We start from the raw sequence: 17,274 nt of genomic DNA, 5'->3' as shown, positions 1-17,274 counted from the left end.
TAGGGGTCTCTATGGTTACAGACTACAAATAAGCCCCATGTAGTCTGACTCTGCAATCCTATAGACAGATGGATGGATGATAGGAGATAGATAGATAGGAGATAGATGTATATCAGACATGAGATAGATAATTCTCTGTATGACGTCCATGCCCGTGTTCTGTTTCCTTCGGCTTTGATGCTTATCCCGGATTTGCCCGTATTCTAAGTAAATTGCACGTCAGCGATGACCGCACCTAAAACCAGACCAGGCTAAGAATACTGGACCGATACAAGGCCCGGGCTGAGGCCGCACATGTCACCGTCTAGACACGTAAATTGTAGATGTGGACTCTGAACATTTTTGTCTTCAGTTTTTGGGATGTGTCCAAGGGAGATGGAGGAGGGACGTTCAGGGCTCCTGTGTTACTGCGGATCTGTGTCACTGAAGGAGAGAAAGGGGCCACGTCTGATCTGCTCCCCCCAGTAACCCCCTGTACACACCATGGCCAGTATTAGGACCCACTAGGGCTTCTATCCGGCCTATTTCTACATTCTGAGGGAGAGTTATCAAAGTTTGGGCAGAGGAGCAGTTACTATAGCAACAAATCAGCTTGCAGTGCTGTGCACATAGCAACCAATCAGATTACAGCTTTCATTTTTTTTTTTAAAAAGGAAAAATGAAAGGAACAATGTCATTGGTTGCTATGGCAACTACTCTGCTGTCCTTTGCACAGGGTATGATACCTCCCCCCCTTGTGTTGAGTTGCCTAGCAACCACTGTCTATAATAAGTTGTGGTACTTAGAGTTATTATACTGCTTATCAACCAAAGCTTCTTCATGTCTGGTCACATGTCAGTATATCAGTGATGTCATACAGGGGGCGGGGCTGTGACTACCTCTCTATACACATGATATAGGGGCTGTTTGTCAGCAGTAATAGATGAATAGATGTTCCTATATTATAAGTGTGTGTGTCTCTCATGTCTGATCGCATGTTAATATATTATATCAGTGATGTCATACAGGGGGCGGGGCTGTGACTACCTCTTACACATGATATACAGGCTGGTTCTCAGCAGTAATAGATGAATAGTTGTTCGGGTAGTATAAGATCTTATATTATATAGAATATACCAGACGGAGCCCCCATATTGGGGGATTTGGTGTTTATGAACATTGTCGCCTCGCTATATGGAGACCTCCGTCCATCCCCCATACAGCGTTTCCTTAGCCCATCTTCTCTTATCAGATATCTTGGACTCCCCTGCCCCCCACATCTCTAATCTGAGCCCTGTGGGGACTTTTATTACACATAGTAACATAATCCGGCGCTGGGCCTGGATACTAAACTTAGAAGCCGCTCGTGTTTCCTGCTGGGCCTGGGGGGCACCCAGGATCCATTTTCTTATACATCACAACAAACTCAACAGGATTCCTTGAAATCTTCCCCCCCCCCAGGATAATACAGAGACCCCAGGACACAAGGGGGTCATGAGCCCAGGCTCTTCATATTGTATCTCCTGGAGGATGTAACATGACTGTAACAATGATGATCCATAGAGGTAATGTTTCTCCTTAAGGAGGTGACATAGAGACGTGTGCAGACTTACAGGCCTAGGAGTTTGGGGAAGGAGGATATGCAAAGCAGCTGACCTCACCTTGTACCTCCATAATGGGACATTAGAGAGCTGCTTTGCATTTCCTTCTTTACAGTAACAAGATGTAACATATCATAGGAGATGGAGTCCAGCCCATGAGCAATCTCCCCCCCCCCCCCAAAACCCTTATGTATATCTGTTTCCAGTCCTTCCAGATCTCCAGCACAGGTAACAGATGTTGGTGACAACTATGCATGACTCCTCTTACATTGCCTGTTTAGTTGTCACCCATCTATCCACAAGTGACAAGTGAAGCAGTATTGTTATGTAGAGTCCGCTCCTCTGCACACATCCTGCCTGTCACTTTATTAATGGAAATTCAGAGTGAACAGATATAACAGTCCCAGACAGGGGGCGCTGCGGTGCTGGTGGGCTGTGGGGAGCCACTGTTGGCCATGCTTGTTCAGAATGGAAGGATTCATGTTCATGCAGCATTCTGTAGTTTTACTAGATTTCGTTGCATTCATTCTACCCTCTTTCTCTTGTGGACCCCTCTTCATGGTTCTGCAATATTGTCATACTTGGGGCCCTCACAGTATCGAGGTGTGAATGGATGAACAAGCGCTGAGGAACTGTCCAGGATTCTGAAAGTATCTGATCTATTGGCTGTTAAAACTGTGTTTTGTGCTTTCTATATGGGGAATGGTCAATGATCCAGTATATCCAGTCAACGAGTGTTGTTCTCCACAGTACATCAGTACATTGAGTATAGGAGTGTAGTTCTCCCCAGTACATCCAGTCTAGGGGTGTAGGTCTCCCCAGTATATCTAGTTTGAGGTGTAGTTCTCCGTTGTACATCCAGACTAGGAGTGTAGTTCTCCCCTGTACTTCTAGGGGTGTAGTCTTCTTCATTATATCCAGTCTAGGGGTGAAGTCTTCTTCATTATATCCAGTCTAGGGGTGAAGTCTTCTTCATTACATCCAGTCTAGGGGTATATTATTCTCCATTATATCCAGTCTAGGGGTATATTATTCTCCATTATATCCAGTCTAGGGGTATATTATTCTCCATTATATCCAGTCTAGTTGTATATTATTCTCCATTATATCCAGTCTAGGGGTATATTATTCTCCATTATATCCAGTCTAGGGGTATATTATTCTCCATTATATCCAGTCTAGGGGTGTAGCACTCCCCAGTAGTTTCAGTCTAGGGATGTGGTTTTTCCAAGTAGTTCCAGTCTAGGGGTGTACTTTTTCCCATTACATCCAATGGGTATAATTCTCTATTACCATATGGTAGGTGTATGGTTCTGTGTACTACAGTTCTTTTAAGGGTTTAAGGGTACAGTGTTTAAGGGTACAGTGTTTTTTGTTGTTGTTGTTTTAGGGTGTAGTTCTCTCTATTATCTCTGTAGTAGTGTAGTTCTCTCTGTTAGCAGTGTAGGGGGTGTAGTTCTCTCTGTTATCAGTGTAGGGTTGTAGTTCTGTTATCAGTGTAGGGGTGTAGTTCTCTCCGTTATCAGTGTAGGGGTGTAGTTCTCTCTGTTAGCAGTGTAGGGGGTGTAGTTCTCTCTGTTAGCAGTGTAGGGGTGTAGTTCTCTCTGTTAGCAGTGTAGGGGTGTAGTTCTCTCTGTTAGCAGCGTAGGGGGTGTAGTTTTCTCTGTTAGCAGTGTAGTGCTCTAGTTCTCTCTGTTAGCAGTGTAGGGGTGTAGTTCTCTCTGTTAGCAGTGTAGTGGTCTAGTTCTCTCTGTTAGCAGTGTAGGGGGTGTAGTTCTCTCTGTTAGCAGTGTAGTGCTCTAGTTCTCTCTGTTAGCAGTGTAGGGGGTGTAGTTCTCTCTGTCAGCAGTTTAGGGGTGTAGTTCTCTCTGTTAGCAGTGTAGGGGGTGTAGTTCTCTCTGTTAGCAGTGTAGGGGTGTAGTTCTCTCTGTTAGCAGTGTAGTGCTCTAGTTCTCTCTGTTAGCAGTGTAGGGGGTGTAGTTTTCTCTGTTAGCAGTGTAGGGGTGTAGTTCTCTCTGTTAGCAGTGTAGGGGTGTAGTTCTCTCTGTTAGCAGTGTAGGGGGTGTAGTTTTCTCTGTTAGCAGTGTAGTGGTCTAGTTCTCTCTGTTAGCAGTGTAGGGGTGTAGTTCTCTCTGTTAGCAGTGTAGGGGTGTAGTTCTCTCTGTTAGCAGTGTAGGGGGTGTAGTTCTCTCTGTTAGCAGTGTAGGGGGTGTAGTTCTCTCTGTTAGCAGTGTAGGGGTGTAGTTCTCCCCATTTCTAAGCTATTTTTGTACCCACATCTCATATGGTCATTGTCAAAGGGCATTCCCCTGACCATATTTTACATGCCCCCCAGAAATCCAGCCCCTAAGCCCCTACGTGTCCACCCAAGATTGTCTTCCGTGGGGCAGAAAATTGGGCAGAGTCTGCACCCATCCCGGTCTCTTGAAGGAACACCGCGCCATGGACGATACAGCCGACCGTGAGTAATCTGATGATTTTCTGGACCTTTTCTACAGCAGACAGAACAAAGAGTACAAGTAGTATTAAACCAAACTAAATCCCAATGAGTTTATAAGGTTTAAAAAAGAAAAAAAGAAAAAAAACAGTAAAGTAAAACAATAAGTAAAAAAAAAAATCTAAATATTACAAACACTAATTGACGGCTGAGAGCTATTGGGTCACACTTACACATGATATGCACTTTTGGGTAGGAAGCAGACAGTGCCAGGCACCATTCATAACGCTATACAGAAATGCATTGTAAAACCCACCAGCAGCTCCACATGTGGACATTAGGGGGCGTAATGTTGATATAATACAGGGTCAACGGAGCACAGCTATGTAATACAGAATACAATAGAGATGGTGCCAGCATGCAGTATCTTACCATCTAAAATGTACACACAGTACACTGCGTGTTAGCGGTTACTACATACAATGTATAGGTGGTGCCGTCATACAGTATGATAGTATCTCTTACACAGACGGCATAGACCATGCCAGCATGATGTATGTTACTTGTTCTTATATAGAATGTATAGATGGTGCCAGTGTAATGTATGTTAGTATATCTTACAAAGAATGTATAGATGGTGCCAGCATGATGTATGTTAGCAGCTCCTATATATAATGTATAGATGGTGCCAGTGTAGTGTATGTTACCAGTTCTTATATACAATGTATAGATGGTGCCAGCATGCGGTATGTTACTATCTCTTATATAGAATGTATAGATGGTGCCAGTGTGCAGTATGTTACCAGCTCTTATATACAGCATACCTCCCAACTTTTGCAAAGAGCAAAGAGGGACATGTGCGCCGCGGTCCTCATAGCCACGCCCCCATAGCGACCCTCCATAGCCACGCCCCCATAGCAACCCTCCATAGCCACTCCCCTACAGTCACCACATGCTGCTGACTGAATAGTGCCCCACATAGTATCCAATGCCCCCATAAATGCCCCACATAGTATCCAATCCCGCACATAGTGCCCCACATAGTGTCCAATCCCCCACATAGTGCCCCACATAGTGTCCAGTCCCCCACATAGAATCCAATCCCCCATATAGTGCCCCACATAGTATCCAGTGCCCCCATATAGTGCCCCACATAGTAGCCTATGCCCCCATATAGTGCCCCACATATTAGCCAATGCCCCCATATAGTGCCCCACATAGTAGCCAATCCCCCATATATGCCCCACATAGTAGCCAATGCCCCCATATATGCCCCACATAGTAGCCAATGCCCCCATATAGAGCCCCACATAGTAGCCAATCCCCCATATATGCCCCACATAGTAGCCAATGCCCCCATATATACCCCACATAGTAGCCAATCCCCCCATATAGTGCCCCACATAGTAGCCAATCCCCCATATATGCCCACATAGTAGCCAATGCCCCCATATATACCCCACATAGTAGCCAATCCCCCCATATAGTGCCCCACATAGTAGCCAATCCCCCATATATGCCCACATAGTAGCCAATCCCCCATATAGTGCCCCACATAGTAGCCAATCCCCCCATATAGTGCCCCACATAGTAGCCAATCCCCCATATATGCCCACATAGTAGCCAATCCCCCCCATATAGTGCCCCACATAGTAGCCAATCCCCCACATAGTGCCCCACATAGTAGCCAATCCCCCATATATGCCCACATAGTAGCCAATCCCCCATATATGCCCCACATAGTAGCCAATACCCCCCATTAGTGTGGCCCACATAGTAGCCAATACCCCCCATTAGTGTGGCCCCAGCGGAAAAAACAATAAACCAGTAACTCACCTGTCCTCCGGTCCCAGCAGCTCCTCTCCCGGCAGAGCGCGCACTCCCGTCTTCCTCCGGGGCGGGCAGCGGGGTATACAGACACTGACTGTACCGGAAGTGACCTGCAGCCTCTATATGAATCACTTCCGGTACAGTCAGTGACTCTGTACCCCGCTGCCCGCCCCGGAGGATGACGGGAGTGCGCGCTCTGCCGGGAGAGGAGCTGCTGGGACCGGAGGACAGGTGAGTTACTGGTTTATTGTTTTTTCCGCTGGGGCCACATATATTGCGGGACACGGGGGGCCGTTCCGGGACCGCGGGACAGAACCCCGAAAACGGGACTGTCCCGCGAAATCCGGGACGGTTGGGAGGTATGTATACAGTGTATAGATGGTGCCAGCATGATGTATGTTAGCAGCTCCTATATATAATGTATAGATGGTGCCAGCATGCGGTATGTTACTATCTCTTATATAGAATGTATAGATGGTGCCAGCATGCGGTATGTTACTATCTCTTATATATAATGTATAGATGGTGCCAGTGTGCGGTATGTTACCAGCTCTTATATAGAATGTATAGATGGTGCCAGTGTGCAGTATGTTACCAGTTCTTATATATAATGTATAGATGGTGCCAGCATGATGTATGTTAGCAGCTCCTATATATAATGTATAGATGGTGCCAGTGTAGTGTATGTTACCAGTTCTTATATACAATGTATAGATGGTGCCAGCATGCGGTATGTTACTATCTCTTATATAGAATGTATAGATGGTGCCAGTGTGCGGTATGTTACTATCTCTTATATAGAATGTATAGATGGTGCCAGTGTGCGGTATGTTACTATCTCTTATATAGAATGTATAGATGGTGCCAGTGTGCGGTATGTTACCAGCTCTTATATATAATGTATAGATGGTGCCAGCATGATGTATGTTAGCAGCTCTTACATAGAATTTGTAGATGGTGCCAGTGTAGTGTATGTTACCAGTTCTTATATACAATGTATAGTAGTGCAAGCAAGACATATGTTTCCATCTCCTACATACAATGTACAGATGTTTCTGACATACAGTATGTTAGCAGCTCCTGCATAGAGGGTGCTTACATATGGTATATCAGCAGTTTTTACATACAATGTATAGATGGTATCTGCATTCAGTGTGCTTGTATTTCTTACATAGAAAGTATAGATGGTGTCGGCATACAGTATATTGGTGTTCGTACATAGAATGTATAGATATAGTTGGCATACGGTATGTTGGTGTTTGTACATAGAAGGTATAGATGGTATCGGCATACGGTATGTTGGTGTTTGTACATAGAAGGTATAGATGGTGTCGGCATCCGGTATGTTGGTGTTTGTACATAGAAGGTATAGATGGTGTCGGCATACGGTATGTTGGTGTTTGTACATAGAAGGTATAGATGGTGTCAGAATACGGTATGTTGGTGTTTGTACATAGAAGGTATAGATAGTGTCGGCATACGGTATGTTGGTGTTTGTACATAGAAGGTATAGATGGTATCGGCATACAGTATGTTGGTGTTTGTACATAGAATGTATAGATGGTGTCGGCATACGGTATGTTGGTGTTTGTACATAGAAGGTATAGATGGTGTCAGAATATGGTATGTTGGTGTTTGTACATTGCATGTATGGATGGTGCTGAAATGCAGCATGAATAAGGTGATTGCTCTGTATGTAAAGTAGATATGTATATAACACTATGTAGCTGGTGCCTGTATAGAATGCACAGATGGCAGCTATATGACACTACATTGCACAGATCAGTACGTAGAGGAGCCTGTGAGCCTCTGTGCAAGTCTTTGCCCTCTGGTGCTTGCCGCTATCTCACTGTGGTAGGACTGTCATAGTGATGACTGTGTTGGCTCATTGACTCGCACACACATGATTACGAGGGGATTTTTGTTCTGCAGCCAGCGGTCTGACTTACGTAATTGGTCGGGAATAATGAGAAGTGACAGGGAGCTCAGACAAGCCATTAGTGATCGGCTATTTTCAGGCTTTTAATCCAGGAATCCCTCTCTGCGCTGGTTTTAGCCGACCATAGTGGGGGGACGGTCAGAGCCGACATCTCAGAGGCTGCACATTTCCACAGCACTTCAAAGGGCCCCAAGAAAACTTTCCGTGACTTGTGATCTCGTAAAAAGTGGAGCTCCGAGTCCTATTAATGTGATTAAGACAATCGGCTGCACCGGTAGGACATAGGGGCCCCAGGGCTCTGGATATGTACAGGGTCCTGGTGTTTGAGTGGTCCTCAAGTTATCTCTACACCTAGGTGGACTGCAGTACAATACATGACCTATGATGGTTTGAGAACCCTGGACATATTTTGAAGTAATAGTACAGGGGCCTACGGAGCAGAAAACGAGGAGGGGGATGACAACCCATCTGCTAAAGCTTACCATAGACAGTAGATAATTGTTGGCAAATTGTTGGTAGGGTCTGTAAACCATCAGAAGTTTTTGACCCATCATAGTCTTTTAAGCTTCAGCAGATCCTACTTGTCGGAATCTGACCACAAATGTCTTACGCGTGGCTGACGACGGCTCCAGTCAGAAGGAGCGCTCATTGGGAATACTCTTTAGGACTTCTTTATCTTCATTCAGATTAAGGTTTTTCCACCATCACACAACCTACAAAGTGTAAATGTTGTGTGACTGTTCTGGAGTCAGCTGATACTTCTCTCGCACCTTGTGTTGTCAGATTGGTCGGCTTTTATCCCATATGTCTAGCCATCAGATAGTAGAGGTGCGTTTTTCCTCCATCGCACCACTTTGATACCTCCTGGCGTGTGTGGTCATTGGGTAAAAACATTTTTGTGGCCATATGTTACACATTTGACTGAATTTTATCACGCATATGGGCTCTGCTTACTAGAGGTGTTGGCTGGAAAGATGCTTTGGTGACTCTTTGGGTTAATTCCATAGGCCATATCCATGTTTTCCCGGACCACCTAGTGGTGAATCCAACTTCTTCAGCCATCGGTATTCATCTCTAATTGGGATGACTCTTGGGGGTTATTCCGGTAGAGATCATGGTAAACATGCGGCACCATTCACACGACTTTAACGTCTCCTTTTTTGTTTTGGCATCAGGTATAACATTTTGAATGACCATCATATTTGATTGACTCTTATATGATGTGTATCAGATAAAAGTTTTACACGGGCCAATTATAGTGCAAAAAATCATTAAATCATTTGAATTTAAGTGATAATCTTCTGGTTTAAATGATCGAACAATGAACGAAAATTAGTTCGTATGTCGTTGATTGCATCTTAAGAGCTGACTTCAAAATCATTGTCAATCATTCTCACGTCTTTCGGTGTATACTCTTCATTTACGATATACAGATACGAATACAATTACGATTAGACACACTATATATGATCGCAATTACCATCACATTAACAACATTTTATAGCGAAACGCACGAAACAATTATCGGCCGCACTTGGCCAGTTATCAGTGATTCCGGACGATAATTGTTACGTGTAATGAGTCATTTTGAAAGGCAACGATCAGCCGACATGCACTTTCTAAATACGCAACGATAGCAACGCTCTGCTGGCCACCAGTCCGCGTAATAGGACTTAATGGTCTTGATTGTAAATGTTGCACGACTGTTGGAGTCAGCTGATACTTTGGTGGGTCTTTGTGATAATGTAGAGAAGAAATCGCAATGTCTTAAGGTCAATGGATGCCAAATAATCTGAAGTGTCGCATGAGTTATTTATGGAAACCAAATCCAATGGAAAAGTGGGTGCCGAATATTTCTGCCTGCTGTGAGCCGATCAGTTCATAGACATCCATTACTCTGATGATAAATGACGTCCAGGTGCGAGTGTTATATCGCACCACCAACAACGGTGTATTCCCCTAAAACACAGAAAATTAAGCTGCTGTGTGACAACTAATATGGCCGCCATTACTTTGGGGTTTAGTTCCTCACAATTTTCAAGATCTCTGCTTGTTGTCAGAATATAAAGATTCTTGATTACATCCAGAGGCTCTCACAGCTGGGGTTTCGTTACTATGTATCAGTCCACACAACTCCCCTGTCATGAACTTAGATATTAGACATGCCAAAACTGCGTCTTAATCTGCGACGTACATGCTGCAAATCCATGGCAGAAATCTGATATTGTATCTCGGATTTCTGCTGCAGATTCCACATTTTTTCTGATAGAAAGATGAGAGTGAACATATGTGATTCACTTTATCCAATCCTCATCGGCTGTGTCAACGGCAGGGACAGGCTGACGTTTTATCGTCGGGTGATTAGTACTATGCTGGCCCTTTAAGTAAGCAAGGGATATCAGTCTGTGTAACCTATATACCCGCCCATCGAGCGCTTGTCATCCGGAGTCCAGGACATTTAATCCCACCTCTTAGCAGTTCATTAATGAGGAAAGTGAGAGCGACAGAAGATGTGTGACATATATGAAGATGAGCGCACCTTCCTTCCATAACCCAAATCCCGGCTGTCTCTCCAGCTGTTGGGGGACTACACGCCCCAGTAAACCTCAGGAACATGATACGCACCCATTGGTCTTCTGAGATATGGAGATGATGGAATGGATGGAACATCTCTCAGTCCTCATTACTGGCCCCATCATGGCGGTCGGTGGTTGGGGTCCAGTTGTTGATGTAACACTTTGCTTTTCTTTTTGTAGTTTGTCGGATGAGTTTGGAAACTTTTACGAGAGGAGCTCATCAGACGTTATTGCGGTAAGAAGAACTGGACCTTACGGAGTTAAGCGGAAGTCAAGCCCGGTTACAGATCTCTTACCGATGCACAGTTGGTATGAACAGGGCTGGGATGAGATCTATAAACAGGGCTTGGCTTCCAGCTGACTGTCAATCAGACAGAGACATGGATAAGAGGAGAAGTGAGGAAGTGTTACAGCTCTCAGCACGTCAGGAGCTCGGGAACGTCTCTCTGACATTTTGGAGTAGAATTTTTAGTTTTTATTTTTTTTATGATATGGAAGCACAAACAGATATATGACAGGTACCATGTGTCTCCTGATCTAACAGCATCCTGGATGGGAATTGCAGCTGACAGATTCTCTCCATTCCTCCCATCTCTATCCACAACTACTGCAGTATGGCTCCGTATTCTAGGCCTATAGCGGAGTCTATGTGGCCCTATTTCCCATTGTCAGGCCTTCTCATCTCATGTGTTTGTGTCCCCCACATTGCAGGAGCGGCTCCTACTATGTCTAAGGAATATATATATATATGAATATGAATCCCCTACGTGTGGGGGTCTGGTATGACGGAGCCAGCAGCCTCTCACGTTGCAGTCTATACATTCCCCGAGTCCTCATTTGAGGCTTTTTCATTTTTCCTCTCTTATTTTCCTCCCTCGGCCGCAGTGTTTTTGTAAACTGCTTCATCCATTTCATCTGCCAAAGTATAGATTTGTTGTGCTGTATTCACCGGTATCCTTGGCCACCCCAAATATCCAACCACTATTCTGCGCCTGTCAGCAGAACTGAGAATGAGGTGTAGATATTGGGTGGTCTTCCCCCGGAGCTGGCAGGGCCGGAGTCGGAGTCAATGCAGGGTTTGTATGGTGCGCGCTCCCCGTGGAGGTGACTGGTTGACCGTGTGGATCCCGGGACTCGTATTTGTGCAGCATTAAACCCTAGAGATCTCCTGGCCGTCCCTCCCGCCACATGTGCTATTCTCGTTTTGTGGCTACGAGAATTCTTAAGGAATAAGTCAGGGTTTCTCCAACTTCTCCCCACTCTCGGCAGCACTTCCTCCATAGACTTCTCATTCTTTTTCTTTCACCATTTGACCTTCATTCTTTTTACGTTTTAGACGCTTGTTATTTTTTTTTTTTCTTCGGAGGTAACAAACTGGTTTGCAGCTGGAGCCAACCCTGGATCTGCGTATCCTTCTAGTTCTGGTAGACTCCCTTCACCACATCCTCTCAGCTTTACTGGCCCGTCTGTGAGCTATTCTAGTTCCTCTGTGTATTATAGAGATCTCTGCCAAGTTTCGGGCTGGAGGAGAGGAACGCATTAAAGAGAATGTGTCTCACAGTCCGGGCGGACAAACACAAACCTGCCCTGAGGATTACGGGAGGCCAAGAGATTCCACTAACCAGTTATAGGATTAAGTCATTAGAGTCCCCCAAGGCTACTGCGCCCAGTGTGGGCCCCTAACTATCAACCTCAGCTCATCGGGGCCACAGGGGGTCCTCTGCACCTTCTGTGGTTACACCCCTGCCCAAGAATGTGATCAAGACAGACTAAAACATAACAACAAATCCCAGCATGCCTCGACCAGAAGAAGTTATATAGAAGGCTATACAGTCCCCCATGCAGGTTCCCCCTCCTCTATCTTTTCCAGACTCCTCTGTCATTAAGGGTTAGAGCAGATGAAATTCCTAATACAAAGATCTGTCCCACTTGTAACAATCCAATCAGCTGTGTGAGCAGAATTATATTCTATGACATACTTCAGAGCTGCGCTCACTATTCTCTTCTGCTTTTTCTGTTGTGTCTGTACAGAGGTTGCTCGGGTGATTTGCACTCTAGGAATGGTGATCTTTATGCACTCCTCGCATCATTGGAGCTCAGCTAAGCTGTAAGAGGGTGTTAGTTATCAGTCATGCTGACTGTTTCCAGTAAGTCTAAAGGGGTTATCCAGCGCTACAAAAACATGGCCACTTTCCCCCCTACTGTTGTCTCCAGTTCAGGTGATTCTCAATTAAGCTCCATTTACTTCAATGGAACAGAGTTTCAAAACCTGCACCCAAACTGGAGACAACAGTAGGGGGAAAGTGGCCATGTTTTTATAGCGCTGGATAACCCCTTTAAGGAGAATTGTAAAGAAGTCTGTAGTCAGACTTTTGCTTCTTACTTCCTTTTTCCGGAAGGAACAATACTGAGAAGTGATTGGGGGATTGCTGGTGGTGGGCTATGTGCTGGTGACCACTATACAGCAGTGTATGATGGCATTATTGCTTATCTCAGTATGTGGCTGTATTATTTGTATATGTATTAGCAGTAGATATATGTGGTCTAGGTGTGGCTGTATTTGTATAGTGCTATAGTGTCCAGGTATTATCATAGGTACGCAATTACCATATATATATACACTGGGGTTTATTCAGGGTCAAGGCTGGTTTATGTATCTGTGATGTATTCAGGACAATGATCACACCTGAAGCTCCTGTCCTGGCATTGCCCCCTAATCACACCAGAAACCCCTGTCCTGGCATCACCCCCCTAATGACACCTTAAGCCCCTGTCCTGCCACTGCCTGGTTGTTACACCTGAAGCCCCTGTCCAGGCATTGCCCCGCTGATCACACCTGAAGCCCCTGTCCTGGCATCACCCCGCTGATCACACCTGAAGCCCCTGTCCTGGCATCACCCCGCTGATCACACCTGAAGCCCCTGTCCTGGCATCACCCCGCTGATCACACCTGAAGCCCCTGTCCTGGCATCACCCCGCTGATCACACCTGAAGCCCCTGTCCTGGCATCAGCCTGCTGATCACACCTGAAGCCCCTGTCCTGGCATCACCCTGCTGATCACACCTGAAGCCCCTGTCCTGGCATCAGCCTGCTGATCACACCTGAAGCCCCTGTCCTGGCATCAGCCTGCTGATCACACCTGAAGCCCCTGTCCTGGCATCGCCCCGCTAATCACACCTGAAGCCCCTGTCCTGGCATCACCCTGCTGATCACACCTGAAGCCCCTGTCCTGGCATCACCCCGCTGATCACATCTGAAGCCCCTGTCCTGGCATCACCCCGCTGATCACACCTGAAGCCCCTGTCCTGGCATCACCCTGCTGATCACATCTGAAGCCCCTGTCCTGGCATCACCCCGCTGATCACACCTGAAGCCCCTGTCCTGGCATCACCCTGCTGATCACACCTGAAGCCCCTGTCCTGGCATCACCCTGCTGATCACACCTGAAGCCCCTGTCCTGGCATCAGCCTGCTGATCACACCTGAAGCGCCTGTCCTGGCATCACCCCGCTGATCACACCTGAAGCCCCTGTCCTGGCATCACCCCGCTGATCACACCTGAAGCCCCTGCCCTGGCATCACCCCGCTGATCACACCTGAAGCCCCTGTCTTGGCATTGCCCCGCTGATCACACCTGAAGCCCCTGTCCTGTCATTGCCCCGCTGATCACACCTGAAGCCCCTGTCCTGTCATTGCCCCGCTGATCACACCTGAAGCCCCTGTCCTGTCATTGCCCCGCTGATCACACCTGAAGCCCCTGTCCTGTCATTGCCCCGCTGATCACACCTGAAGCCCCTGTCCTGTCATTGCCCCGCTGATCACACCTGAAGCCCCTGTCCTGAGGAATGATGGGAGGACAGAGTATGCAACACATGGATGTAGTAAAACCTGCTACGTGTGAAGTTGTCGCCCCTCGATGACATAACCCGCAGTGAATGGAGCGGCCCATTCACCAGCTGTCAGCTCTTGACGTTGTGAGCGTCCCGTCAGGTTTCGGATGCTCGCTCTTGGCGCTGGGTGTGACCTCCTATGACCCCGTTTGCCGTCTGATTCATACGATTTGGCTCTCAAAACTGAATTTGGCGTTTGACGCAATGGCTGAACTTCAGAAAGATGAGGGTGAGGGTAATCTGGCTGCTGCCCGCACATGTCGCTGTGTCACAGAGCCAGCCGCCAGACAGCACCCGAGACGGTTACGTGGTATTGCAGCCTGAGGACACATGAGTTATGTCCCTGGGCGCCGGCTCCTGTAATACGTAAGCGCGGTGCGAACATGCGGGGAGATTGCGCAGGAGGTAAACAAACTGATTCTTTTCTTAAACCCGACAAACACCTCCGGACGCCTTATCGGGCGGCGGCTTGCGGGGCGATTGTTCCTAGTCACGGTTGGTTAACGTGTCAGAAAACACAAAGTGTCAGCCAGCTCCACACGTTTCCACAGAAACTTAAAGGGGGCAGCCCTCCAGCTGTTGCAAAGCTACAATTCCCATGTGCCTGGGCAGCCAAAGCCACATTTTTGCTGTCTAGGTATGATGGGAGATGTAGTTTGGCAACACGTTCCCCATCCCTGATCAAAATGATTGAGTCTCAAGACCTCTGTTTGCTGTTTCTGAATAGGAAACCTGCATAGAAATTCCTGTATAGACTAAGGGCCCTATTCCACCGGACGATTATCGTTCAGATTATCGTTAAATCTAAATGATAATCGTTCGGTTGAAATGCAGTTAACGATTAACGACCGAACGAGAAATCGTTGATTGCTTTATAAGACCTGGACCTATTTTTATCGTTGCTCGTTCGCAAAATGTTTGCAAATGGTTCGCATTGAATAAGACGTCGTTGGTTGTTCGCAATAGATACGAATGCAATAGCGAATAAATAGCGAAGAAAAACGATCGCAATTACGATTATAAGTAATGATTATCGTTCCATGGAAATGAGTGGACTTTTCAGGTCTTTCGCAATAGCGGTTGTTTGAGATCGTTAATCGTTAACGATTATGCAAACGATAATCGTCCGGTGGAATAGGGCCCTAGCGCTCCTGGTGTATGCACCAGTACCAGTACACCAGCTGTAACCCCCGCTTGCCTGATGGGGGGGGGGGGTGCATGCCGGGGAGGAGGCGTTCACTTGCTGTTCCAGTTTTCACAGTTAGTAACACTTCTGCTTGCTGTCAGTGAATAGGAACATTGGTGAGTGCATCTATTCTGATCTAATAAGTCACACATCATAGACCTTAGGATCTTATTACACGGATCGATTTTTAACGACTAACAATAAACTATCGCAAACAGGATTGTTTTTCGTTAAAATCGTTCACCATATTACACAGAACGATAGTCGTTAGTTACGATTGTTACTACGATCGTTATTGAGATTGTTACTATGAACGTTTACTCCTTCTGATCCCAGCAAAACAATGGACAATGTGCAATTACACTGAACGATTAGTGAACAAATGCGGAACGTGAGCGAAAGAATGTGGAATTACAGCGAACGATTAGTGAACGATTAACGATAATTTTAGGTTCAGATCTAAATCAACGATCAACAACATACGAACGATTTTTGATCGTTGCCTGCAAATACACGTCCCGTGTAATAGGGCCCTTACAGTGCGCTAGTCTACAGCAGATCGTCTCAAACTTTTTGTTCTTTGCCCTCACCAAGCGATCCATGTTGATGCTGAGGCCTCACCAACAAACACATATTAGGCTATGTTCACACAAAGTATTAGACCGGCCGTTCTGTGACTGGCCGGTCTAATAAGTTGTGTGAACATAGCCTAATATGTGTTTGTTGATGATGATCTTCATGGCCGTAGTGTTCTGATGCGGACACATCAGCGCGTGCCCGCATCAGAACTTCCCATAGCGCAAAATGAAGCAAGTGGCCGGAGCCGCTCGCTTCATTGTGTGAACTGACAGGGTTTCCTACGACCGCAATTCACTGAATTGCGGCCGCAGAAAACTGACATCTCAGTTCTTTGCGAAGCCACACGGGATCCCGTCCGGAACGTATACGATGTGTATACGCTCCGGCCGGGATCCCATAGCAGAATAGGCTATGTTTCACTCCGCACAAAGTGTGTCCATTGTTGCCGATGGCAACGGCCGTACTTTTACGTAGTGTGAACATAGCCTTACTACGCAGCGTCAGATAGCATTAATGATGAGCGAATATCCGATGTTCTGATCCTGAACACAAACGTAAAAAAAAAAAAAAAATGATCGGGATTGTTTCGTGTTCGCCAAACGTTCACGAACAAATAATGAACGTACAGTAGAAGCGTACAGATTATAAGGTGCAAAGTGTAAATGGCTCAGTTGCGTACATCGCGAGATATACGTTCACATGTGCGAATATTATCATTATAACCATTATAACCACCTGATCATCGAACAAATTGTTTGTGATCGGCGAACAAGAACAATTAGTGCTATGTTGGTACCAACATATGAACATTTAGCAACATGTTCGCTCATCACTAGGTAGCGCCATGTAGTGCACATATCCCAGAGCAGCACCACAGTACAGCAATAAATACTGCTCCACTTGTAGTAAACCAACAATGCAATGCAATCATAAATACTTATCTACCAGAAACAAACCAAAACCACAGTGCAGCAAAAAACAAAACAGAACAAAAAAACCCTTTTAGTAACTCAACACCACATACTGCTTCACCTGTAGAAAACCAATACTGCAGTGCAGAAATAAATGCTCCTCTACCCGTGAGAAACGAAAATCAGAGAGCAGCTAAAAACAAAGCTTTTTCACCTGTATCATCACGCTTCACCCAATACATACTGCTCCACCTATACTAACCCACACCACACTGCTCCACCTGTATAATCCAACACCATGCTGCACCAATAAATACTGCTCCACCTGTATAACCCAACATCTTAC

The 17,274-nt window shown here is 46.0% G+C and overlaps 1 protein-coding gene across 5 annotated transcripts in view; it reads left to right on the top strand.

Annotated features, from left to right (window-relative positions):
• The window catches only part of WNT9A (Wnt family member 9A), an 82,426-nt gene that overhangs the window by 16,610 nt on the left and 48,542 nt on the right, over window positions 1-17,274 (top strand). Inside the window, exons 1-2 of one of the 5 annotated variants that reach the window (XM_069959147.1) lie at window positions 797-833; window positions 3,916-4,041. The exons of 1 other annotated variant lie outside the window; for it this stretch is intronic. In XM_069959147.1, coding sequence (XP_069815248.1) covers window positions 820-833; window positions 3,916-4,041 — 140 coding nt within the window. In that variant the 5' untranslated portion in view covers window positions 797-819. Of the gene's footprint in view, window positions 1-781; window positions 834-3,915; window positions 4,042-6,023; window positions 6,079-17,274 lie in introns of those variants that run through there. 3 more of the 5 variants (XM_069959146.1, XM_069959150.1, XM_069959149.1) reach the window with 3 other exon arrangements.

This window comes from Dendropsophus ebraccatus, chromosome 2 (assembly GCF_027789765.1).
Source record: "Dendropsophus ebraccatus isolate aDenEbr1 chromosome 2, aDenEbr1.pat, whole genome shotgun sequence".
Lineage (NCBI taxonomy): Eukaryota > Metazoa > Chordata > Amphibia > Anura > Hylidae > Dendropsophus > Dendropsophus ebraccatus.
This window is presented reverse-complemented; position numbering and strand designations above follow the sequence as displayed.